Source organism: Ursus americanus, chromosome 3 (genome assembly GCF_024610735.1).
Source record: "Ursus americanus isolate L20-20 chromosome 3, mUrsAme1.1.p, whole genome shotgun sequence".
NCBI lineage: Eukaryota > Metazoa > Chordata > Mammalia > Carnivora > Ursidae > Ursus > Ursus americanus.
Genome location: NC_142129.1, coordinates 33,993,418 through 34,018,403, shown reverse-complemented (window position 1 = coordinate 34,018,403; position 24,986 = coordinate 33,993,418). Strand labels below are relative to the sequence as shown.

Genomic DNA, 24,986 nt, shown 5'->3' with positions numbered 1-24,986 from the left:
GTCGTATCAAGTTCTTAGGATATCCTTATGACCTTTATGATATTAACATTCATCACTTGGTTATGGTAGTATTCATCACACTTCCCCACGTATTGTTTTTCCTTCCTAGACTTTATGCTTTGAAAGAATGATTTAATGTTTTAAAAGCGTCATTTGATTATTATTTGGGGAATAGAGTAGGTACAAGGAGACAGCTGGGAGGCTGATGCTGTAAACAAGGAAAGAGAGCAATGTTGCTTACTGTGCACTTTTCTGGAATGAACCCCCATGTAAATTAAAAGAAGGTGCCATTTTCACTTGAAAATATCTTTCATGAAGCAGTAATAATTATTAATACTGAATCTCAACCCTTAGGCACAAGGCTTTTAAAATAAACTGTTTGACAAAATTGGACGAACACTTCTGCAAGCAGCAAGGACAGTCTTGAGGAAAAACGTGTGTGATTGAGTTGTAAGCTGAACAAGCCACTTCGTTTCCTGGTACACCTTTTTTTTACACGAAGTAATTACTAACAGACGAACTAGTTACTCAGACTTGGGTATGTGGCAGGTAGTATCTTCAGAATGGACCAAGTAGATCTCTTACTTCAAGGAACACTGCTGGGGGTATTTGTTGCCAGTAACATTAATGCTTTCAAATGAAAATTAGAGTTTTTGAAAACCTGTACTCAATACTCAAAATCTTTTTTTTTTAATTATGAAATCAGCCAAGATAGCAATCAGTGTGATTTTAAAAATATTTTAGAAGGAAAATGTCAACATTCGAAAAATCTGCATAACTCAAGGATCCAAGTTTTCCAAAGACCAAGGAATCACGTTAAAAAATCATGTATAGGTAAAAAAAAAACAACATGCAAAGTGTTAGGTAAGTCAATGGATTTTAATAAAACAGTACAAAAAGATTACTGACATGCTTCAGATCTGTGTGTGTGCGTGATCAAAAAAGAATATCCATGCTTATTTGAAAAGGTTATTATAATACTCCTTTTTCTTCAACATATCCCTGTGAGCCTGAATTTTCTTCCTATATTTCAGCCAAAACACCATGTTGCAACAGATTGAATAAAAAGTTGACATTAGACTCTGGCTCTTTTCTATTTTGCCAGACATGAAGGAGATTAACAAAAATGTAAATTAATGAAAAATTTTTTCCTGATTTTTTTTCCTAGAAAATATTGTTATTTTTCACAAAAACATGCCATTTGTGTTACTATATGAAGAGTTTATTAATGCTATTTTTGAATGAATGTGCAGATTTTTTAAAAATGTATTGGTTTTCGTTGTGTATATAGAAACTATTAAGAGATAAAACCAATAGAAATAAAAGTTTTTTGGAATTCTCACTAGTTTTTTAGAGAGTAAAAGGATCCTGAAAGTAAACGTTTGAGAATGGTTTCTAAAAAAAAAAAAAAAAAAAAAGGTTCAGTTCAGGTCACACCTTTTATATAAATCTGTAGTGACTTTCAGTTTAAAAGCAATGGGAAGAAGTCATTAAGAGGAAGAGCAACTAATGTGAATTTGCAAAAAAGTAAATGACTACTACCCAGAGACACAAAAACACATTAGGCAAATGGCTAATTGGGCAAATTGTTATAACAAATATTTACAAGCAAAGTATCACTATCTTTTATTTAAGAATATATTGTTTTTTTTTTTTTGTCAGCCAGTCCTCAATATGATAATATTCTCTTTCACTCCCTTCTTCCTTCCCTCCCCCTCCCTCCAGAAATATACTAATACTTAACAGTGGTTGTCCCTAATTGAGATTATAAAAAAATAAACTAAAAGGATTCTAATCTGTATTTCCAAAATCTCTACTTTTTATGGCAGGGGGAAAAATCCTAACAATATTTAAAAGCCAGATATTTTAAAATCATTTTAAAACCAATGACTCATTTATATTGAAATTCTGCATTATGCAAAACCAAAAATCATTCATCCTGAATCTTTAAAATTATTTGAATACAACAGTTATGACTAGTTATATGTATTAGCACATGGTTTCCGTATGGGCATTCACAATTTTTGATACTCCAAGCACACAGCATTTTTCAACTATTAAATATGAACTGTCAAAAACAGAATTCGAATAGCAGGTGAATTTATACAGGTCTTTGATTATTAGCAGTTTTAATTTGAAAAAAAAATAGATTTGATAGAAGAAAAATGAAAGATATTGGTTTAAATACGTTTGGGTAATAAATACTGATTTAAAGTTTTCTTATCTCACCAGTCCCTTATTATGAAGACAACTCAAGAATTATTACTGTCTGCATATGATTTGAAGTTGTGGCCCAATACTTTGAATTGAAGAAGAAAATAAGTTTAGTTGGTTGTGTCTTCATTGTATTCACTTTTATTTCACTACAAGATGATTAATAACAAAGAACATTTTGAACTCATTTTTAAATTTTATCTTCTTATTGACATGTTAGCATTGCAACATTCCCATAATTTTTAACAATTTAAATTGGAAAAGTTAAAAATGAAAAAAGTAAAATATCCTATTTTATATCTTTTCTGCGATGAAGTCTGATTGTAACATCCTTGCTCCCAAGCCGTCAGATCTGCCAGAACTCTGGAGTAGCTTTATGTATTAGCTTCAGAAATGTTGGTTTGTGTACAGTTCTCATTTCTTTTATTTGTCCTACAAAAACAGCAGCTAACTGAATCCAACCAAACTTACCCAAGTTCGCCCTCTCTCTTTCCCCAACGGCGTGTAGGTGTTCTGAAAACTGTGCTTTCAGAGAACTGACGGGACCGAGTCTGCACTGTTGACTGACATGTCTAAGTACTCTGGCATTCTGAGAAATTCAAGGGTGAGTTTACTAACAGTACCCTCAATTCTCCACTTCCCTGACCGGCTTCAAAGACCGAAAGGCATGTGTCCTTCCAGTGATTGGGCCCACAGAATCACCTCGTGAGAGCTGTCTGTAGCAAGTTTTATCTTACACTCAATGGCCAACAGAATAGTGTTAGGTGATTAAATTTACTATAATTGCTTTTTCCCAGGACTGACCCACCAACAAGCGCTTCCATATTTCCATTCTTACTAGGCAGCAGAGATTCCGTTTTTATTGTAGCTCTCTAGACATAAACCAGGAGAGATTCCCGTCCATTAGAACTTCTCGGAATGCTGGAAAATCTCGCCTCATCTCTCCCTTTGATTTCCCATTGTCGGTCCATTTCTCACCTGCTCTTTGGTTTCTTTCACTCCTTTGCATGGGATTCATCTCTCCATCCGCGACGCGGCCGCCAAATGGATCGCCGGCAGCTCAGAAGTCCCAAGCTTCCTGCAGGTTGCTTGTCAGCTTTCTTAGCTAAGCCCATTGAGCAGATGTTCCTGTTCGTGGTTGAGCTGCGAGGCAACGCTGTGGAAAAGAATTACTTAGGTACTAGTTCAACCCTCGATGGTTATTCTCTGCAAAGTAAAAGTCTTGAGGCCATGGAGGCAAAGTTGTTCTTTCTCCTTTTTATCTGACGGCCTGGTTTCTTCCATGCGTCTACCCTTGTAGAGTTATTGAAGAGGCCTCATTTTCATGTTTATTTCTTCCAAATGGAATAAAACTTTCTGTACGCCTCCATTCAACTGTGCTCCTCCATACATTTTTATTTTAATCAAAAGCTGTCTTGAAGTAAGTGAGGGCCACCTACGGAGCTAGTTTATGTCTTTAAAAGCTTTGTTTATCACCCAGAGTGATACAGCCTATCATAGGGGATTCATTTTGGTTCAAGGACACATTATTGTCTTGATTGGGCTCATACATCAAAGGCAAGAATTAAAGCGTTCTGATGAAAACTTCCCACCTGACACACAGGTGGCTAAAAGTATGTGCTAGCCTTTCTTGGGTCCTTTTGTCACCTTTCTTAGCTTTCTTGTTTTGAAACATGATAATAGTAGTATTTGAGTTTTCTGGGGATTTTTGTTCTATATTGCATGCTGTGAAAGGATTTTTCTAGGTTCTGCTTCTGGGCTCCCTCTGATCTTGTGATGTTAAACACACTGCTGTCTTCCCTCGGCATTACTCTCATCATTTTCTTCTCCACTTGTCCCACTTCTGTCCTGTGTATGTGGGAGGGGGCTGTACAGAAGATGTGAGAGGAAATTGAGTAGAATGGCAGAGTCGGGGGATGTCAGGGAATCACACTGCTGAAAAAAAGACCTCCACAACTTCTAAAAGAAAAAAGGATAGGCTGTACTGGTCTTTGCATTTTTTTTTTTTTTCAGCATAACCACAAAAGTTAAACTTTTTTCCAATGAAGGCTTTAAAAAAGAAACACTGTCCCTTATCTTTGAATTTTGATAGCTCTTACAGCTATGTCCCAAATTCATGAAAATTCATGGTTTGTTTTCTAAACAGAAGAGAAGGATTTATGCAACACAAATCCCCTATTTTCTTGTAGGACCAGTGTCATTCTGACCTTGAAGAACTGTGTGAATTGTAATGAAAATAAATACTTCAATAAAGTATGACATCATATCTTGATTCATTTTGCATTGTGTGTGTTTAAGGAAACACTAGAACTTCCTTCTGATAGGTTTAATACCTTGGGAAATATGTTGACTTTTGCTTTCTCTCTTGCCCCCAGGTCATGTTTGGAAATTCCACTCAGTATTAGAACCAGATTTAGTCAGTCAACAACAACAAAGAGAAAGAATGTTGGGTTTTTTTTGGACTACATGTCACTTTTTAAATATTTTCCTTATGCCAGTCATTTTGGTGAGAAATATGTACACAGATGAACACAAAGGGGAGCAAAATGTTGACAAACATACTGAAGAATAATTTAATATGGATCAGATTTCTTGCACATAAGATCTTTCTAGTATCACATTCTACTATTCAGGGCCGCAGTTTAATCTTTCTTTGATATTATTTCCTGGAATGATTGGCTGGGATTATATAATTAAAACAATCTGCATGTGCTAGCATAAATCTGATTGTTCTAGACGTTAGGACTAAATTTAATAATAAATATGATAAGCTTTGATGGTAAGAAAAAAATTCAAGCTCTGGGAGGCTATCTACTTCATATTTCATAATCATCAGAAGTATTTTATATTCACTAAAGAACTTAGCATAGTTTCTGGCACATAGTAGGAGGCAGATATAGATATCAATATAATTCTGTTAAATATAATACATGAAGAAATATGCCAGGCAAATTAAGTAGCTAACAACTCTTGAGAAATTTTTATTCTAAGAGAAACAATGTGTAAAAATAACCATGTAGTAGACAACTAAGATTCCTGGAAAATAAACAGCAAACAAACCATAAAATGACATTAACTGCTCTCTCAGTTCCATAGTGAAACACATGTGCATCTATGAGAAATAATGGGTATGTTGCTAAGATATCAAAATTTTTTTCCATTCAGTAATGCACACAGTGTGATAGATGTTTTTTAAAACTTCAGAGGGCAATTCACAATTGCTCTTATTAACATATTCCAATGCTAGCACTCGCTGTATAAAGGAAACCTTTTGATAGAACACATTGTTTTATTCTGTCCCTGTCCCTGTCTCTCCCTCTGTATCTCCAGGTCCTGCTGTCATATTATAATTGGCTCAAACAAGACCCTTCTTCAGTTTCATTCATCCATCCATCCACTCATTCATTGTCTTTTATCCATGTCCCCCACTCCCATCTGCCCCACTCATTCATCTTAATATATGCATAAATATATATACACATATGCATGTGGTGTGTGTGCATATATTCTGTTAAATGTGTCAAGTTTTTTTGCATATAGTTCTTAATTTTAGTAAATGATATTGCACATTGGATTATTTTTTTCTCTTTTTAGTCAGATCAAGTTTTTGGGATCCATCCATGCTGCTTTATGCGCGTCTCACCATTGCTCTGGCACGCAGCTCCTGCTGTCATACTAAATACTGGTGATATGGTAATGGGCAAATTAGTTAAGCTAAGCTTTAATTTCTTCATCTGTGAAATGGGGATGATACGTCTACCTCATGAAATTGTGTAAAAAATTATATGAAAAATGTGTGACAGTTATCTAGCCCATAAGAAATTCTCAGTGAATAAGAACATTCAATATGTATCAAGCAGCTCACATGGCTTGGCAAAATGGGTATAGAATGATGGGAAACATGGGGTAATACATAAGGCGAAGCTGAAGAGGTGAAAGGACGAAATCATGAAGGTTTTTTTCTACAATATGCAAAGAAATTTGTACTTTTGTGCTCTGAATTTTTGCCCAGAAGTCCCTTAGCATCACCTGAGATTGAGAAGTCATATTCACAGGACCTACCGACAAGAGATTTGTCCTGTCCATGTGGCTTAAACCAATTTTTCTAACGCAGTGGAGTTGACAATATGTTTTTACCATGTGCCATGTTTACTTCTGCCCTTGAAATTAGTGGTGGAGAAGGGACATCATTCCTAGATTTGAGTTTTAAAATCTTAAACTTAGGAGCAGGAAAGTACTTAAAGCCCTTCAAAGGTGAATAAACCTTTGAATTCAGGGGTGGTGGAAGTTGGGTCGCCCTGTATCAACCATTTGTCTGAGTCTAGGCCAAGGCTATCACTGTCCTCTGTTGGTTCTGTCCATCTCTAAAGGAAAATGGCCAACTCGTCTTGCCCTTCACCTTCAGACTTTGGGGAAAAAGGACTACAGTCCAGTAGGCCCTGGGCCCTTTTCTTCTATAAAAAACAAAACAAAACAACAACAACAAAATAAAACCTTGGCGTCTACTTTCCTAACAAGTAGATTCAGAGCATCATGCCTATTCAGGTGTGTTAAAATTTGAGGACTCTTTGGCATTGGGGAGCTATCAAAAGGTCCATATATTTTAGAACTATGATGTCCAATACTGTAGCCACCAGCCACATTCAGCCGTTTGAATTTAACTTAATTAAGATGAAATACAATTAAAAATTCGGTTGCACTAGCCACACATTACCTGCCCGATAGTCTATGTATCTAAGCTGCTACTACACTAAACCGTCCAGCCACAGAACTTTCCCATCACGGCAGATAGTATCACTGAGAACGATGTTTTGGAAAACTCCTTCTAGTGGCAAGCATGGATGTGTTAGAACAGAACACTGTAGTCCAGTGGGAAGAACATGTTTGAAGTGCTGACAGAGGCCTCTAAAAACAGGAATAGTAAAGAGAGAGAAGATAGGATGGATATGAAAGACTTTCTTTGTTTTTGTAACTAATTCTTTGAAAATATATTTATAAACATCTTTTTCCTGAAATTCTCCTTCCTTAAGAAAAATGTATAAAATTTTACTTATAATGCTAATGGGACTTTTTGAAAACTCTAAGTATTGTTGGATTGCTTTATAGAAACACTGTATCCCACCAATACCCTACTGACAACCAATGTCATCACTGAAAACAACTTTTTCGATTGGATTATGGTAACACGGAATCTCATTTGTAAACACTTTTCCTGGTTTGTCTATCTTTCAAATCATTACATTTTTTGATATACCCTGTTAGTAATCATCATACAGTCCAAACTATTGACTTTTTTTGTTTCTTCTAAAATATTTGTACATCTAATGATCTTTCTTTAGATGCTAGATCATACATTGTAGACCTTTGAAAGGTTCTGCAGGTCAATGAAAATTGTGAAAATTGTGTTTATGAGAGTCTTAGGTAGGATCTAGTAGGGAACTCGGGAAATTTACAGCAACACAAGGATGAGATGTACTTTGTTTCAGGTGACAGGTGCAGGGGGAGAAAAAGCAACAATTTATATAAAAGGTATTTTGAAAGAATCATTAATGCCTTTCAAAGACTGCCTACATATATGAGAAGGAACCATGAATCAGAAAGACTGGTTTTAACCTAGAATGCCTGACAGACTCCTAGATTCATGATTAAGGAAATTAAATGGGTGGTGACAAGTTAAGTTTTAGGAACACTGATCTGGGGAAATGGACACGTGACCAAGTGACAACTAGCAGTTATTTAGAGGCAAAGAGTTAGGGCCCAGGCAAGAGGAAGGAACCAGCAATATGGCTTTAGTTTCAGAAGAGAAAGTCAGTAGTTGACTAAAAAAATGGAGGAACTCTCTGAAGGAGATGTTTACAGAGAAAAGGAACCAAATCTCCAGGTTTAAGCAATTCTCTTCCTGCCTTCTGAACCCCATCCTGTTTTATGTGCACTTGGCTACCAGTCAAGCTGAGGAGCAGATAGTGATAATATACCACAAAGCTCTTTCCCTTCATGGGTCATCAGCTAAGAGCACATTTCATGAAAGTTACACTGCCCTTTTATCTATACTGCCATAGCCTCCTAGTAGGTCACCGTGCCCCCTTCCCAGTCTGGTCTCAACACAGAAGTTCTGCCTCCTCTGTGCCAATAATGTTACCCCTCTACCTAAAACCCTGCGTAAGATCTGACATTCTTCCCAAGATGGTCTCCAGGCCCAGCCTGATTGCATGGTCTACTCACCTCACTTGCTCTCTGACCTCCTTTGGTTACCTACATCTCCCCCACTCATTTTTGCTTTTTGAGCCACACTAACTGAACTCCTTGCTGTTTCTCAACATGCCATGCATGCTCACATCTCGTGACTTGGGCTCTATCTGTTCCTTCTGCCTGGAGGAGGAAGCCCATCTTCCCCCCTGGCCAATGCTCTCACAGATTTTTCAAGTCTTTGCTTACATTTCAATGACTCCTACCCTGACTCTTCTGTCTATATCCTCCATGAGTAAAAACCCCAAAATTCAGTCCCTTATGCCACTTCTTCTTTTTATCCAGTGCATAGCCCCTCTCACATACTTTCTAATTTACCATGATTATTGTCTGTTTTTCCTTCTCCAGAATGTGAGTTCCACCAAGGCGTCCGAAGCAGCTAAGCTCCAAGTCTGGCACAGAGGTCTTCAATAAATATTTGAACTATTTCTTTCCTCCAAACTGATGAACTTTAGTACTTTCTACATTTCCCGTTAAGTAACTTTATCATTTTTATCAGATCTCAGTACCACACTCTTAAGAATTCTATTTTTAACTTGTTTTCCCCCCTCAAAGGAATCTTATTGAAGCAGTGGTCTCGATGCTAGATATTATCATTTTGCATTTGCATTTTATACAATCCTCTGGCCTGCTTGTCTAAATGACATGTGTCAGGGAAATGGTGCTTACCAGCCACTCACACCTGTCTTGTTGATGTTTGATGGCTTGGCTTATTTTGTCTCGTTCACTTCATAATTTCTTGAGAAATTTGGCAGAGCCTTTCCCGATGGTGTGAAAGCATTTTCTATGGGCTGGCTGATGGTGCGACTATTTCCCTCTGGTGTTATAGCTTTCGAGTGGCTTAAAATAAAAGACTGAATTATTCCTGTACCTGGCAGTCTTTATTGCTGCACTTCATCAGCTCAATCATACTAAATCATTAATTTATGTTACTTACATGCCTACATAAGCATGGTGAAAAGGAATCTGCAAAAATGCCACAAAATCAAGTGCCTTCTTGATTGCATCCCTGGCATTTGTATAGAGCAAAGACTTCTCTTGCAAATTCTCTTCAATTTTCCCATTAAAAAAAAAAAAAAAAAAGCCTGTCTCCCTAAATTTGAAAATGGCAACAAAATCACTTCTATCAGAAAAAAAATTAAAAAACATTATAGAAAGAGCTCGCATTGTCATCTTCTGCCTCTGGCACTTTCATATACTCGTTGGACAAAGAAAGCCTCAAAAGCAATTCCAGGACTCCTCTTTTCTCCTTAGATACAGACCACTGTGCTTCCTCATCTTTCTAGAAATTCCTTATGCTAACTTTCCCTCATTATCTTGCTATACTCATCTCCTGAAGATAGCATATTCTGTGATACTGAATTTTTGAACTTCAGAGCTCAAAAGAAGAGATTATTTGTCTAATTCTTGCATTGTTTGGAATAGAGAGACTTGATCATGAGACATTAGTTTCCTTATCCAGTATTTTTTTCCATACTCTATTTACTTCTGTAGCTTTTAAAAACAAACAAAAAACCTGAAGGTCTACACTAAGGGAGAAAAAAATCTGGTTCAGACTGTTGCTGTCAGGTGGATAAAAAATTATTTTCTTCAGTTTACAGATAAGGCAACTGAGATGTAGCGTTTAGAAAACTCTTCCAATGTTGCAGTTAAATTGTTACTGGAATTCATGCTGCTCAATTCCTCAAGCCCTCCAATTTATAATGACATAAACAAAACTACTTAACATTAAGCATAATTGCAACTCATCTCAATTAATCTTCTACTCAAATGAATTGTTATTTATAAATATTTACAGAATTTTTGGCACTGGTGATAGCCTGAGGTATTTCATATTTTGGAGGAATACCTATTCTTCAAAGTATAGGCACTGTAATTTTTGGTGCTCATGAAATATTTATTAATGCTAATGCTAATAAAAATAATGCCATGGTGATTATGCTCTTCAGTCATTAATGCCCTGAAAGAAGTAATTTGCAAATTGGTACACTGTCACTCAAAGTATTAATTTACCACATGTGGGTAACAAATTACTTCTGGAATCAGGCTAGGCACAATTGTTAAGGCTCTCTGAAGCGCACCCCTCCCTCCTGTAGCATTCGCATTCAATCAGTTGCCAAATCTTGTAGAGCTATTTCCACAATGTCGCGCATACATTTCCTATGCCCTCCGTTGTACTACCACTGTTACCACCTGAGTTCAGGTCTTCCGCACTCTTGTTTAGAGAACTGCATTACTATATAGTAACTGGTTATTTTGCTGTCATTCCACCTCTACCCTGAACTGTCCTATATAGTGGCCAAGTAAACCTCCCCAAAACATGGGGACTTGAAAAATCACCCAGGGAAGAAATAAACAATACAGCCAACAAACAGTTGGGATTCAAAAGTCCTCAAGAGACAAGACAGCTAAAGCTTTTCTTAAACTGAACCAGAGTTCCAAACGGACCAGTTTTACAGTTTATATAAGCACAGGCTAAATTAAATACATTGGCCAATGCTTGTATAACCCTTCACTGGCTCCTAAATGAAATTCAAACTCTGGGCCTGTCCTTGCACACCTGTGTGCGCGCGCGCGCGCACACACACACACACACACACACACACACACACACAGAGTTTCTCAACTTTAATGCTCGTTGGAATCTTCCATAAATCTTCAAACATACTGATTCTAAGGAATCGATGAGGAGCGTCATGTGGGCATTAGGATTCTACAAAGCTCCCTGGGTGCTTCTAATATGCACTTGGAGGCTGAGAACTTTTTTTTTTTTTAACTTATAAAAAGAGGCAACTTATTATAAAAGGGAAAATCCCTCCCAAGAGTCAGCAGACCAGGGCTCACTTCCGGATTTTGCCTTGAACAAAAGATCTCCAACCCATCAAATGCAATTCCACTAAATCTTATTTCCTCATCTGTAAATGCAACATGAAGGAACAGGGCCAGGTCAATACATTTAACTAGCATTAACGTGGCACTTATTATGTACTTAACTCTGTATCGGAAGCTGAGAATTTAGCACTGAACAAGAAAAACCAGGTCTCTGTTCTAATCAACTTTACAAAGCCCGAGACAGTTAAAAAATAAATAATTACAGATTTCCATAAAAACTATGAAAGAAATAATTGATATTATGAGACAAAAACTTGGGGTGGGGATGGGCACTAGAGTATAAAGAACAGTCAGAAGTCATAATTGTCAGATTTTAAATAATCCTGAGCTCAGTTTTGTCAAGAATCAACAAGGTGGAGCACGCCAATAAAAGGAAACCGTAGACCCTCCAGGCCTCATATTTACTATGTAATATTGTACAGACGGGAATTTGTGTTGGGCAGCATTCAGTAAAATCCTGCTTCACTGTTTCCCCCACTTTAAACACCCATGGTTTGATAAAATGATAAAAATCTACTCTTTCGGACCCTTTGAAGGTAATAAAAAATTGGTTTAGGATGACTGACCCCAAACAATAGTTTTACTGTACAATGGGGCTGTAATAAAAATACTCCTTTACTGGGGTTTGAGGACAACCGACTCCATTGTTCCTGGAGCACAGTTTCTGAGCAAACACGGATTTGTCAACCTTCTAAGTTGTCCAGATAGGACTAACCCTTTGTTGTTTGTCCACACTGACATTGCTGAGATGCCACTTTCTTTTCCTGGGGGCATCTTTGCTCTCTTACGGTGGGAATTCTAAGGACCCCACTTAAGGCCGAGAGAGGCAACACTGGGGACAATTCGTAGTGTTAGGGTGTCTTGTGCTTTATAAGCTATTCATGAATTAGACAATCTGGATCCTTGTTAACAAGTCCAAATGGAATAAGAAACGTGAGCCAAGATTCTGAGCCAAGTGAGTCTGGAACCATGATTTGCTTGCCATCTGGAAGAATCCCACAAGTCAAGGAGCAAGCAGATTGAGGCTGAAAGTGGAGATGCTTCTCAGAGTCTAAGGAAATGCCTAGGCAGTGAACATTTTTACTTTTTATCCAAAGTGGTCCAATTTCGTTTTAAGTACTAACTTTTTTTGATGCCATTGTTAAGACTTGATTTCTCCAATGCTCTTAATTTTTTTCCTCTGGTTCATTTCTCTGCCCTTATAAATGGCTACCCTATCTCTTCAGTCACAATAATAGCATAATAATAAACTGCAACTAGCATTTATGGAAGACTGGTCACCTGTTTGGCACTAGGCTAAGACCTTCACCCTGTGGCCTCTGCTCTGCCTCTAATCTGAAGGCTAAGCTGAACCAGGACTTTAAAAAGGCTCTTTATAACCAATGGGTCTGTCAGAGAAATAACATCCAGAGAGAGCAGGTGCATTCTTCAGTGCATTCCATTTTTGGAAGACTAACAGCCCTCCTGCTCTCAGGGTTTCGCCTGAAGATTTTCATGTCTCTGATTATGCAGCAAACCTTATGGGGGTTTCACAGGCTCAGCATTGTCAAACATTATGGGCAGGAAAACAGCAAGCTTAGGCTGATTAGTTCTGCCACCCTGAACCCAGAGAGCAGGGTCAGCAACTGGCACGGAGGGGCTGAGGCCGCCGAGTTCTGGGAGCTGGCATCTGAGAAGTCGGGAGAGCACAGCACCTCCCAGTACTCGTGCTGAGAGCCCAAGGACCGTGGGTAGCCTTCCCACGTGGAGCAGGAACTGAGGTCTACCTACTCCATCAGATGGGTCCCTCACGGGTTATTGCAGCCTCCTTCCTCCTTTCTGTTGTTTCTTAGGGGTCACCTCCTCCAGCTGGAGGAGTGTGAGAGGGGCTGCGCCAAGGGGGAACCAGGCACCAGATCACGGATCCCCTCATGCTGCCACTCTTCTCCATAGACCGAGGAGCAGCCAATTCACCGAAGCCCTAACACCTGTTCACTTGGTGGATTTGGCCTGGGAATAGCCTTTTAAGATCACAGGCATCCTCGCTTTAACCATCTAGGCAGTATATATTATAACCGAGACCAAAGGTAGAGGATGTGTGGGCAGCCCCACTAAAAAATAAACACAAAACAGTAGCGCTTTCTCTAGGGCAGTCACTGTTACAAGAGCTTTCAATGTAACAACTCATTCCACCTTTTTAGTAAGCTTACGAAGTAGGTTTGTTATAAATGTAATTCTACATATGTGGAAACTGAGGCATCGAGAAGCTGAAGCAACTACCTAAGGTCACAGAGCCACTTAGTGCAGACGCCGGACTTGAACCTCGGAAACTTGGCTCTACCAGCTCTGTTCCTAACGACCACACTCTACAAAAAGTCATATTTAAATATAAGTTATGAATTTCACTTCGTGTTTATGTAGAGTATTTCACGAGGTGGATGAGGCGAGGTCTTTCACACAGGCTGCCACTTAGAAACAAGATTAATGTGTGGAGGCATCATCAGGGTCAACTACCATGCTGTTCTGTAAATTAACCCTGGTTGTACTGGAGTCAGACTGCATGGAGAAGTGGAAGGTTTTTCATCTTGGATTTTCCTCATTTACTCACAGGCAATGCCATCTGGGCCCCGAGTGGCTGGCTTCTTGGCTATAATCTAACAAACACTGCTCTGAGACATTTTATTCAGAAGATTGAAATGTGGTGTTACAGACTGGGGGGTACAAAAATACAGCAGGATCTGGTGATGTTGGACAGCATCAATTCAAAGAAAACGCTCAAAGAAATATTCAGTGAGAAATGAGTCAGGGATATTTAGCAAGCATACGTCTGTAAGACCTTTGTGTGGTTATTTCCATGCAAATACATGTTGTCTTGGGCACAAAGGGCATCATTACTGTTAGTTAAATGCCTGAGTACAAGAATCAGGAACTGCTTCCCTTCGTTATGTCTCATCTTAGCCAAGGGTGGCTACTCTTAATATTAAGCAATTCATTATTTTCTAAGGAGCAGCAAGGAAGTTGTTAGCACATGTAAAGAAAGGCCATCACAAACCCAAGGGCAGATACAGTGGCATGCAACTCTAGTTTATAAAATGGACAAGAAATAGCTTAATGTACATTTCTGTAAGTAATTCCCCTTAGACTCATTGTGGTCTGTCCTTATTGCCATGAAGAAATGTTATACGTGTTTATTATACCCCTTAGCCTCCCTTTGTAACCTACCTCCTTTTGTGCCAAAAGGGCCCTCAATTCATGACTGTACATAACCTCACCTTCAGAGCGGTTCCCAACCGACTCCCTTAGGATGCCACTTTCTTACTCATCTTTCACAGGAAACAGATATCCTTTTACTTGACTATGATGGAATCTTTCTCCGTGGGTATCGTTGTGTCCTGTGACAACTGGAAACTGTTCAGCAAGGAGAAGCTGAGGTGAAGTAAGTTGCTCTGACTTCCGTACTATGCCATCTATTCCGTAAAGCTACTCGATGCTCACGCTTTTGCCCGAGCAGTTTTACCTTAACTTAAATAACAAACTCACAGTACGCAAGTCAAGAAGTTAAAAAGACACCAACCAATTAAAACAGAAGAAAGCAGATGAAAAGGATTATTAGCGTACAGGTAGGGATTCACTGTTTAGAAAACAGTTTTTCAAGTTAATCCAAGCACCGACTCTCGGAAAAGCCAGTCACACAGACAAACCATCAATCCAGTTTTATCAAAGAATAAGAGGCACACACCGGGACAATGTTATAGTGATTATTTGTAATTTACCTCGACACCTCCTTTCGGCATTAGCCCTGATTTTCACTTAACGAGCTCCCTTCTCTCAGTCAGGTCATGAGCTAGTGACTACTGGATCCTAGAGAAGAAGTCGGTAACCTGGCCCCAGGCCAGTCAGCATCGCCTGTAGTAACTGGCTACCATATGGCCGCATGGCCAAAGCTGGGCCCAGCAGAATGACGCGGATTGTTTCCTGACACAGAAGTGCTTCTACTTTTAGGCTTTATTTGAAACTGGAAATAGCTGTTCTTGGGAGATACTGGCTACCATTTTATGACATAAGGAAGAGTCTATTTGAGACTAGTCAAAACAGAGGCAGTGGATAAGGGGGAAATTTTTTTTTTTTTGTAAAATATTTTGAGCCTCTGTATTCGGTAATGCCTCAAGTGAGATCTAACTGAATATTTAGCGATGCAAATCAGTGAATTTTGCCACTTGTGCGTAAGCCAATTTGAGTTCAGTTTTCTGTCTCTTGAAACAAAAAGCATTCTAAACGAAATATACATTAAATTAGCCACATACACTGTAAGACGGAGGTGGGGACTAAAATCACAGATTTGGAAGTCTGTTTTATACAGAGAAGGTGTGTGTTTGCTGCCATATAAAAAGGACACTCCTCAGTGCTGGGGAGTATGTACATAGAAGCCTTCTCATTCCAAGTGTGAGCAAATAGCCAGCCATACAACTTTTCTGAAGGGCAATTACAAGCAATGGATTAAGCCCAGAAAAACACATCATCTTTTGAAATTATCCCCCCAAAACATTCAGAGTTGCACATAAATCTTCCAGAGAGAAGGATGCATAGCAAGGGAAAGTATTTTTTAAAACTTAGGTCATTAAAATCTAGAGAAACCTGCACCAAAACGTAAATGAAAGGACCACAGAATTAACATTGAGTTTTCCGTGTTTTCTTCTTTTTGCTCTACTCTTTCTACTGAGCATGCTTTAAAACGAAAATGTATGTTCAAATGTAAGTTTGGGACTTTTGGCTTGCTTCCTTACTTTCCAGCGTTTAAAGATAACAGCTATACCTGGAGCATCTCTTTGTAAAATGAACTGACAGAAAAAAAAAATTCTTCATCTAATAAAGAAGTATTCTGAACCTTGTGCACCTAGGCTCTCCCAGGCCACAGAGGGAGAGCTCTGTGACTAACGTGGTTGACTATTAGCCCCAAAGCATGAATCTATCCCTGAAGGGGTTTCAGTGTCTAGCACATGGATGGAGAACTCTAAAAATAAAAATGTTCTCTATTTAGACATTTACTGCTCCGTGTAAACTTGTTTATCCCATTTTTTGCTTCATTTCTTTTTCTTCCCATTTTTTTTGCAAGACCCAAAAACAAACAAAATCATCTCTATAAGATTTCTCTTTTTGAGTGAATAAAGATACTGGCTTTTCGTAGTGATCTCAACTAAGAACTCAACACGTATTTCTTGGAGCAGTTTAGAGACTTTCCTCATTCTGTGACTCACCTTCTACCCTGCCTGTAACTGCTAAGCTTTCCTCTGATGCTCATTTTTTTGTTGCTGTTGTTCTTGTTGAGGGATATCAAGGCCATTCATTTAGTTAAGGTGGACTTTTTTGGACTTTATTTCTCTACATGAATCTTTCCTGGTCTATTATCCCCCCGACTAATCACAGCTATGGACTAATCCACCTTTTCCCTTCTCCACTCTCCCCTTTCCTCATTCCTAAGGCACTCGCTCTTTGGGTTGGACAGTTTCATCACCCATCTGCTGACAAATCTTTTGCTTTGACCTTTAATCTTCGGTTAGCAAATTATTAGCCAATATGGTTTCCTACCCTGAGCCTGAAGCAGATTGATCACTTTATCCTCTTCACAGGAGGAAAATCTAAACAGAAAATTAAGTATGAGAATCCCCCAGGAATAGTAGTATTCTTTTGATTTTGAGAGTTTAGTAATTACAAATACCTATTACGCTCTGGGTACTAACATGCAAATTCTCTTAAGGGCGAAGACTTTGCCTTTATCTCCACTGTGATATTCATCAAAATCCTACAGACATGCTGGGACGCAGAGCGGGAGCTCCAATCGTTATGCACGCACAACTGACCGGATGGCCCGGTCCCTGCCCTTACTGGGCTTACATACTACTGTGACCAGCCTTTTCCATGCCTACAACTAGTCCATGTGTACAACACCCACCTTCCATCCTTGATCTTAGTGGAAGAAACACAAATATTTTCAATGATTGTATTAGTTTCCAGAAATAAATAGGGTGCCCTAGAAGCTCAGAAAAGGGGCGCTTAAATTAGTGTGGTAATTCTTTTTTTTTTTTTTAAAGATTTTATTTATTTATTTGACAGAGATAGAGACAGCCAGCGAGAGAGGGAACACAAGCAGGGGGAGTGGGAGAGGAAGAAGCAGGCTCATAGCGGAAGAGCCTGATGTGGGGCTCGATCCCAGAACGCCGGGATCACGCCCTGAGCCAAAGGCAGACGCTTAACCGCTGTGCCACCCAGGCGCCCCTAAGCATCAGACTCTTGATTTCCACTCAGGTCATGAGCTGCCTGGGGCTCCATGAACAGCAGGGTGTCTGCTTCTCTTCCTCTCTCCTCTGCCTTTCCCCGTGCTCTCTGAAATAAATCTTAAAATGTTTAGTTCAACTAAACAAGCCACAACAGCAAGGCTGCAGGCCCCAGATGGCATCAGGACCACCTGTTCATCCCTCGGACCCAGACCATTCTTCCAGCTGTAAGTTAGTGACAAACACCGTTGAGTGGAGAATATTGTCCAGGAGAATCCTTTTCAGGCTTATTTTGAGGAACTGGTAGATTTTAGAAATCAAGTTTCAGTACAATATTTAGAATGATCTTGCATGTTCCCAGTACAGAATTCTCAGCAATGTTCACAAGACTTAAAAAGGTGCTTCCTGTCTGCTACATTAGTCCACAGGATCTCACACAGTGACGATGCCGCACAAAACCACTTATGAAACAAATATAGTATCAGAGAACCACCCCAAGCCTATAGCATCAGAACCTCCAGGGATGTGGACCTGAAATTTGTGCTTAGAAAACAGCCAAACACACAGCTGAAAGTTACTCTATTAGATCTGGGGACATTCCATTGTGTTCGCTACTAAAATTAGGTATAAATGCAAATATTTCTGTTAAGCTTCTAAGTAATATAGTGTTATTATCTCCATTTTGTAGTTAATAAAACTTTCACATTTACTGAAGACACACCAAAACTAAGGATTTTAAGATGAGAATACTACTTTTAGAAACAGAACGAATTTATTGACAAATACTGACCCACAATTTTATATGTACTCCAAGATCATTATATGTTATACACGAAAATCACGTATTTGTGACCAAGCAGTCCATAAAGAACAAAAATCATCTAAAATATTGCTATCACCCTCCACTCAAAACCCAATTAATAGGTCTAAGTGTGGCTGATAAATCATTTACAGACCCCTGCCTAGCTGTAAGTGATGCATACCTTTTGTCAATATAAAAGTTTCTAGATATGCATAAAATACTAAAAAATAGATTTAAATATACTAGATCCAATGAAATGCTGGGAAGAATTTTCTTAATAAAGTAATAAATAGTTGGCTTGTTAATTTTTTTAAGAGGCTCTGAGGAAATAATTCTTCTAAAAATTCTTAACATTCTGGGGACAATTATAATCAGGTAACAATGAGTGCATTTCAAATAAATGGCATTGTTCATGCATGATTACCAAGTTACAGCAACTTTTGAAGAACCAACCTTCTCTTTAATGTTTTGCAACTTTGGTTGCTATAACAACGTAACATTGGTCCTTTATTCCTTGAGAGAAAAAACTGCTTTATTTTTCTTTTCCCTGAAGAAACTTAAAGCATGATAGGTGAAATGGTACATTTAGTAATACCAAATTTGGTGCCATGTAGAGAGATAGTTGGGGGAAAAACAGAGTCTCATTCATTATATTAATCCCCATTCCCCCTTTTCAGGTACTTACATGTTTTGTCAATATTGCATCATATTTGGAAGTTGCAAGATTATTATGCTTACTAGGAGCCCTATATTTTTAACATTATGATCTTAAATCCAAGTAACTGTCATGCTAAATTATACTTAGGAAAGATGTGAATGTGGAAATTGAACTAGAAAAGCTCTGATTAACTAAGGACTAAAGGAATATTGAAATAGATACTATGATCCACACCCAAGTCCCTTTTTGGGAAGTCCTCTCTCAGTCCCTCTTGAAAAGGTGAATCCTAGTGACCAGGTTGGCATTGTGGAATCCTGACCCATGGGACTACATTTGAATATTCCCACCATCCATATTCAAATTCTCATTAATATAATCAGTTTCCTTGATGCCAGTACTACAAAGAGAACTTGTCATGTATGTTTTTATGGGATGATGACTACCGCTGAATGGCGAACTAGAGTAGGGTACATTGACCTCTCTGGGTTTTCCCATCCCAGACCATTGAGAACTCCCTGGAAGCCAACAAGGCTCTCAAATCACCATCCAGTGACTCAAAGAAAACACCACCACCACCACCACACACAAAGCTTTTTTGACTCTTCCATTTTCCCCACTTCTGACATGTAATCCGTCGACAAGTCTTGCAAAATGTATCTCAAATTGCTCTATTTCCTCTGTTCATGCCGCCAGCATCCTTGTCCAAGCCACACCATCTCCATAACTTCTGAACTGACCTTCCTCATTCATTCTTGTTCCTCTCCAATCCATTATCCACACAGCCAACAGAACCATTTTCTTAAATGCGATCATGTCATTCCCTGGCTGTAAGCTTTTCAATGATTTCACATTATTTTTAAAATAAAACACAAAAGCTTCGAGGTCAACATCAAGAGAGAAGGCAAGGGTACACCCGATTCGTCCAGTAGTACCCAGAGAGACACGCCAAGCCGAGGACCAATGGTGAGCATGTAGTTTCGGTTCTTTTACAATAGAGAAATCCTCCTCCCTCAGGTCTCTCCCTTTTAGTAAGTCAGTCAGGCATTAGAGCAACCTTACTCATGAAGGACTTCATCCTGCCTGGATGCCGGAGACTCTGGCTTGAAGGGGTCAGTTGTTACAGGAATTAAAATTATCCATGGACTTCCACTGACAGCATATGTAGACCCTGGGGCCCAGGTGGAGAAAGACACTTGATTTCTCCTTAAGCTGAGTTCAGAAGCAGACCCTCCATTGGAAAAGGGCTGGGGGTGGGGGTAGGGCTGGTCCCAGCTTTCTTGTCCAAATCCAGGCAATCCAGATTGAACATTTAGGCCATTTCTAGAGGGTCCGGCTCTTTGTCTATCATCCAGATATTCTCCTTCTAATTTCATTTTCTTTAGAGCATTTGTCAAGATCAACTGTATCTTGTTTATTTCAAAAACAATTAAAAAGCATTTGCTTATGCCTACCATGTGTCATTATTCTAGGCACTTGTTTACTTATTATCAATATTTTTTGCAAAAGGTCAACTCCATGGGCAGGGAGCTTTTCTGTCTTGTTCAAAACTTATCCTCAAAACCGGCACTACACAAACATTTATTAAATGAACTAATCAATGAATTACTAATTGCTAACAGGTGTTTAAGCCTAAAACATTTTATTTCAACTTATCAGGTAACAGTAATTTTAAGGAGGTTTGAGTTCTAACCTTAACCATATCCTTCCAGTGACACAGTTTTACCCTCTTAATTATAGAATATTCTTAACATTTATCATCCAAACTGGCTTACTTGTGAGAGTGAGAGAGAGGCTATTAAAAGGATGCCAGGCACATAAGACCCGAACAGACATTTTTCCAAATAAGACATCCAAATAGCCACCAGGTACATGAAAAGATGCTCATCATCCCTAATCATCAAGGGAAAGGCACATCAAAATGGCAATGAGAGCATCATCTCATACCTGTTAGAATGGCTATCATCAAGAAAACGAGAGCTCACAAGTGTTGGCAGGGATAAGGAGAAAAGGGAACCGCCTACACTGCTGGGGGGAATGCAAACTGGAGCAGCCACTCTGGAGAACAGTATGGAGGTTCCTCAAAAAGTTAAAAATAGAACTTCTGTATTATCCAGTCATCACCCTCTGAGCATATATCTAAAGAAAATGAAAACAGAGTATTGAAAATACACCTGCACTCCCACGTTCATTGCAGCATTATTCACAATTGCAAGATGCTGAAACATTAAGTGTCCACCAATGGATGAATGGATACAGAAGAGGCGGTGAGTACATATACAAGGGAATATTATTCAGCCACAAGAAAGATGAAAATCCTGCCATTTGTGAGAACATGGATGGACCCTGAGGGCATTATGCTAAGTGAGATAAGTCAGAGAAAGACAAATACTGTGTATCACTTTTAGAGGGATCTAAAAAAGCGGAACTCATAGAAACAGCAAGTAGAACGGCGGTGACCAATGGGTGGCAGGCGAGAGAACTGGGGAGCTGTTTAGGGGGATAAACTTGCAACTAGTAGATAAGTCAGTTCAGAAGATTTAACACACAGCATGGTGATTATAGTCAACAATACTGTATTATCAACCTCAAAGTACTAAGAAACTGGATCTTAATTTTTCTTACCACAAAAAAATAATTATGTGATAGAGGTGTTAGCTAACACTATGATGACGATCATATTGCAATAATAAAGGTATCAAATAGCACGGGTTACACCTTTAACTTACACAACGCTATGCATCAGTTATATCTTAAAAAAAAAAAAAAAGTGTACGCCAAGACAACAAGCATTAACGGAGATTGCCCCAGGTAATCCAAACAGTATGGTCAGCCTACTAAATTGTATTCTATAGTTACCAAATCCGTTTCGACTCCGTCAAATAGTTCTCAAATTAACACATGGTATTTCTAATAATCTGATTTGTCATTTATGCTCTTAGATTTTAAAAGGAAGATTAAGTTATACTTGGATATTTGTTATCATGATAAAGATAAAAGCTAATACATGATGCTTACTAGGTACCAGGACATACCTAAATGTTTGACTCATTTAACTCAATCCTCACAACAACCTTATACGGTATGCACTGTTATTATCCTCATTCTAGAGATAAGACCGAGGCACAGAAAAGTTAACTAATTAGCTCAAGGCCACACAGCTGACGAGTAATGGAGCCGGGATTCAGATGCAACTAGTTTGCCTCCCTAGTTCATGATCTTGTCTGCTGTGGTCCGTGTGTCACGCACAGATGGCAACTTACATTCAGTGTCTAGCTGCTCTTTACATGGTAATTGGTATGGGATAGACCGTGCAATGGTTTGAGGAAGGCTTAAGAACTTGACATAGCCCAAACGATAACAGGGAATTTCAGGCACACTGCCAAGTATGCTTTAACTGCCAAGAACATCCTCATTCTGGATAAGTCTTGGTTAAAAAAGGAAGAAAGAAAAAAGAAGATACTGTTTTTATGTTAGAAACCTTTCATCTGTTAGTTTTTCAACTAGTAGTCTGAAAACAGTCAATAAGGTCAATAAGAAGTAATGTAAGATTAGAATAGTCTTGAAAAAATTAATGGAATAAGAATTTGCTGTCAGGCAAGTGAAATTAATGTCTCAAACACCTTTAAATATTATACCTCTGACTCAAATATCAAATATTATTCCTGATTATGATATTAAAATCGTAGATATAAGTTGCAACATGCAGGAAACCAAAAATGTCTCAATGTAGATATTTTATGAAGAAATACAAGTTTAACCATTTGTAAGGAAAATTCTTTTATAGATTAAAAAATTATGGCCTTTTACACTATGGTATCAATTATGTTATCTACTTGTATTTTAACCTTCAATAGTTTTTACTTTTTTTGTTTCAAAATTACTTTAAAAAAATAACATAGATTTTCATTTCGGCACGTAGGAAGCTTAGAAGTTGCCACTTGATTCTCACCAGTTAAAAGCTCAACAAGAGTAAGAGCCAACAGCTCTTCTCAGATTCTCAACAGAAGGGAGGACACAAGGCAAATGGCTGCCCCCAAGACTGGAGAGCGACAGGTGAATTCGCGGAGTCACAACTTACCGGAGCAGAGACTCGAGAGCAGACACCTCCGTAGGAATGAGCGCCAGGGTAGGAAAACCTGAAACGTAAGTGAGAAATTGTTGACGGCTCAGCGTGGGCAAGTCTAGGAGTTAAAAACTCTAGGGAGACCCAGTCATAGAGCGGAACCCCCACAATATCATGAGATTTACCTCCAGAAGCTCGCCTAGTTCCCACAGTAAATATGGAGAAAAACTGTCTCCTGCTTGCAGCAAGCGGGAGAAGGAAAGCAACCATTTTGAAATACCCCAGAACACGGCGGTTCGTCTTTATAAGGCCTGCCCGCAGGGGAAACTAATTAGCCAGGGCCTCACCTGCCCGCGTATTATCAGAGCCTATCTGACCTGGGGGAAGGGAAATACCTAATTCAAGCCAGCTTCAGCCTTCCACCAAGCAGGAGAGAAATACCCAACTCCAGCCAACACTAGCCATCAGGTCCCACCCAAAGGGAGAGGAAAAAGAAAAAAAAAACTGAGGAACACTTCAGAAGTTCAGTCCAGAGCCTAGGCTCACTGAAAGTCTGAGACCTAATCACAGGACTAAGGAACGCTTCCCCTCCCCCCATACGTCACCACCCTATTCCTAAAGGCCTATTTACAACTGTTCCTTTTACGGGGCAGATCATGTTTGGCTATCGAGAAGCAAATTACAAGTCATGCCAAAAGGCAAAAAACACGATTTGAAAAGAAAGAGCAAGCATCAGAACCAGATATGGCAGAGATGTTGGAATTATAGTGGGAGTTTAAAACAACGATATTTAATATGCCAAGGACTCTAAGGGATACATTAGACTGCATGCAAGAACCAACAGGGGCTGTAAGCAGAAATATGGAATCCTGAGAAGAAACCAAAAAGAAATGTTTGAGATAAAAAATACTGTAACGAATGAAGAATGCCTTTAATGGGCTCATTAGTAGATTGGATGGCGGTGCTGAGGAAGGAATCTCTGGGCTTGAGGGCATACCAGTAGAATACTGGAAAATCAAAAAGCAAAGAGAATAAAATCTTAAAAAAAAAAAAAAAAGAACAGAATAGCCAAGAACCATGGAGCAATTTACAAAAGTTGTAAAATATGCTTAATAGGACTAATAGAAGGTGAAGAAAGAGAAAGGAACAGAAGAAATATTTGAAACAAAATGATGGTGAATTTCCCCAATTAATGTCAGACCCCAAATCATATATCTAGGAATTTCAGAGAACACCTAGCAGGAGAAATGCAAACAAACAAACAACCCCCCCCCCAAAAAAAACCCAACAGTCAAACAAACAACACCTAAGCATACCATTTTCGAACTGCAGAAAACTGAAGATACAGAAAAATTCCTGAAAGGAGCCAGGGGGAAGAAACACCGATCTGTAGAGGAACAAAGATACGAGGTACATCGAGCTTCTCAAAAACAATGCAAGCAAGAAAACAGAGGCGTGAAATATTTGAAGTGCTGAGAGAAAAAGACCACCAACACAGAACTCTGCACCCTGCAAAATTATCTTTCAAAAGTGAAAGACGAAGACTCTCAAGCTCTGAAGAGACATTGATGAAAGTTAAATGTATTTACTAAATGAAAGAAACTGAAAGAAATCTGAAAAGGCTACATACTGTCCGACTCCAATTACATGACATTCTGGAAAAGGCAAAATTAAACAGACAGTGAAAAAGATTGGTGGCAGCCAGGGGTTGGGTAGGGGGAAGGAATCAATAGGCAGAACATGGAGGCTTTTTAGGACAGTGAAAGTACTCTGCATAATATCCTACTGATGGATACGTGTCATTATACGCTTGTCCAAACACACAGAATGTACAACACCAAAAGTGAATTGTAATGTACA

General features: G+C 38.8%; 1 protein-coding gene across 9 annotated transcripts in view; it reads right to left on the bottom strand.

Annotated features, from left to right (window-relative positions):
- Positions 1-24,986, bottom strand: part of LOC148110362 (uncharacterized) — a 296,218-nt gene that overhangs the window by 71,041 nt on the left and 200,191 nt on the right. For 5 of the 9 annotated variants that reach the window (XR_015723895.1, XM_087860875.1, XM_087860876.1 and 2 more), the window contains 2 exons: positions 24,443-24,513; positions 23,142-23,199 (listed from right to left, as the gene is read on the bottom strand). Coding sequence is in view for 5 of the 9 variants with exons in the window: in XM_087860875.1 (XP_087717001.1) it covers positions 23,142-23,199; positions 24,443-24,513 (129 nt within the window). In the remaining 4 variants the exon portion in view is untranslated. The remainder of the gene's footprint in view (positions 1-23,141; positions 23,200-24,442; positions 24,514-24,986) is intronic. The other 4 variants (XR_015723896.1, XR_015723897.1, XR_015723898.1 and 1 more) reach the window with 1 other exon arrangement.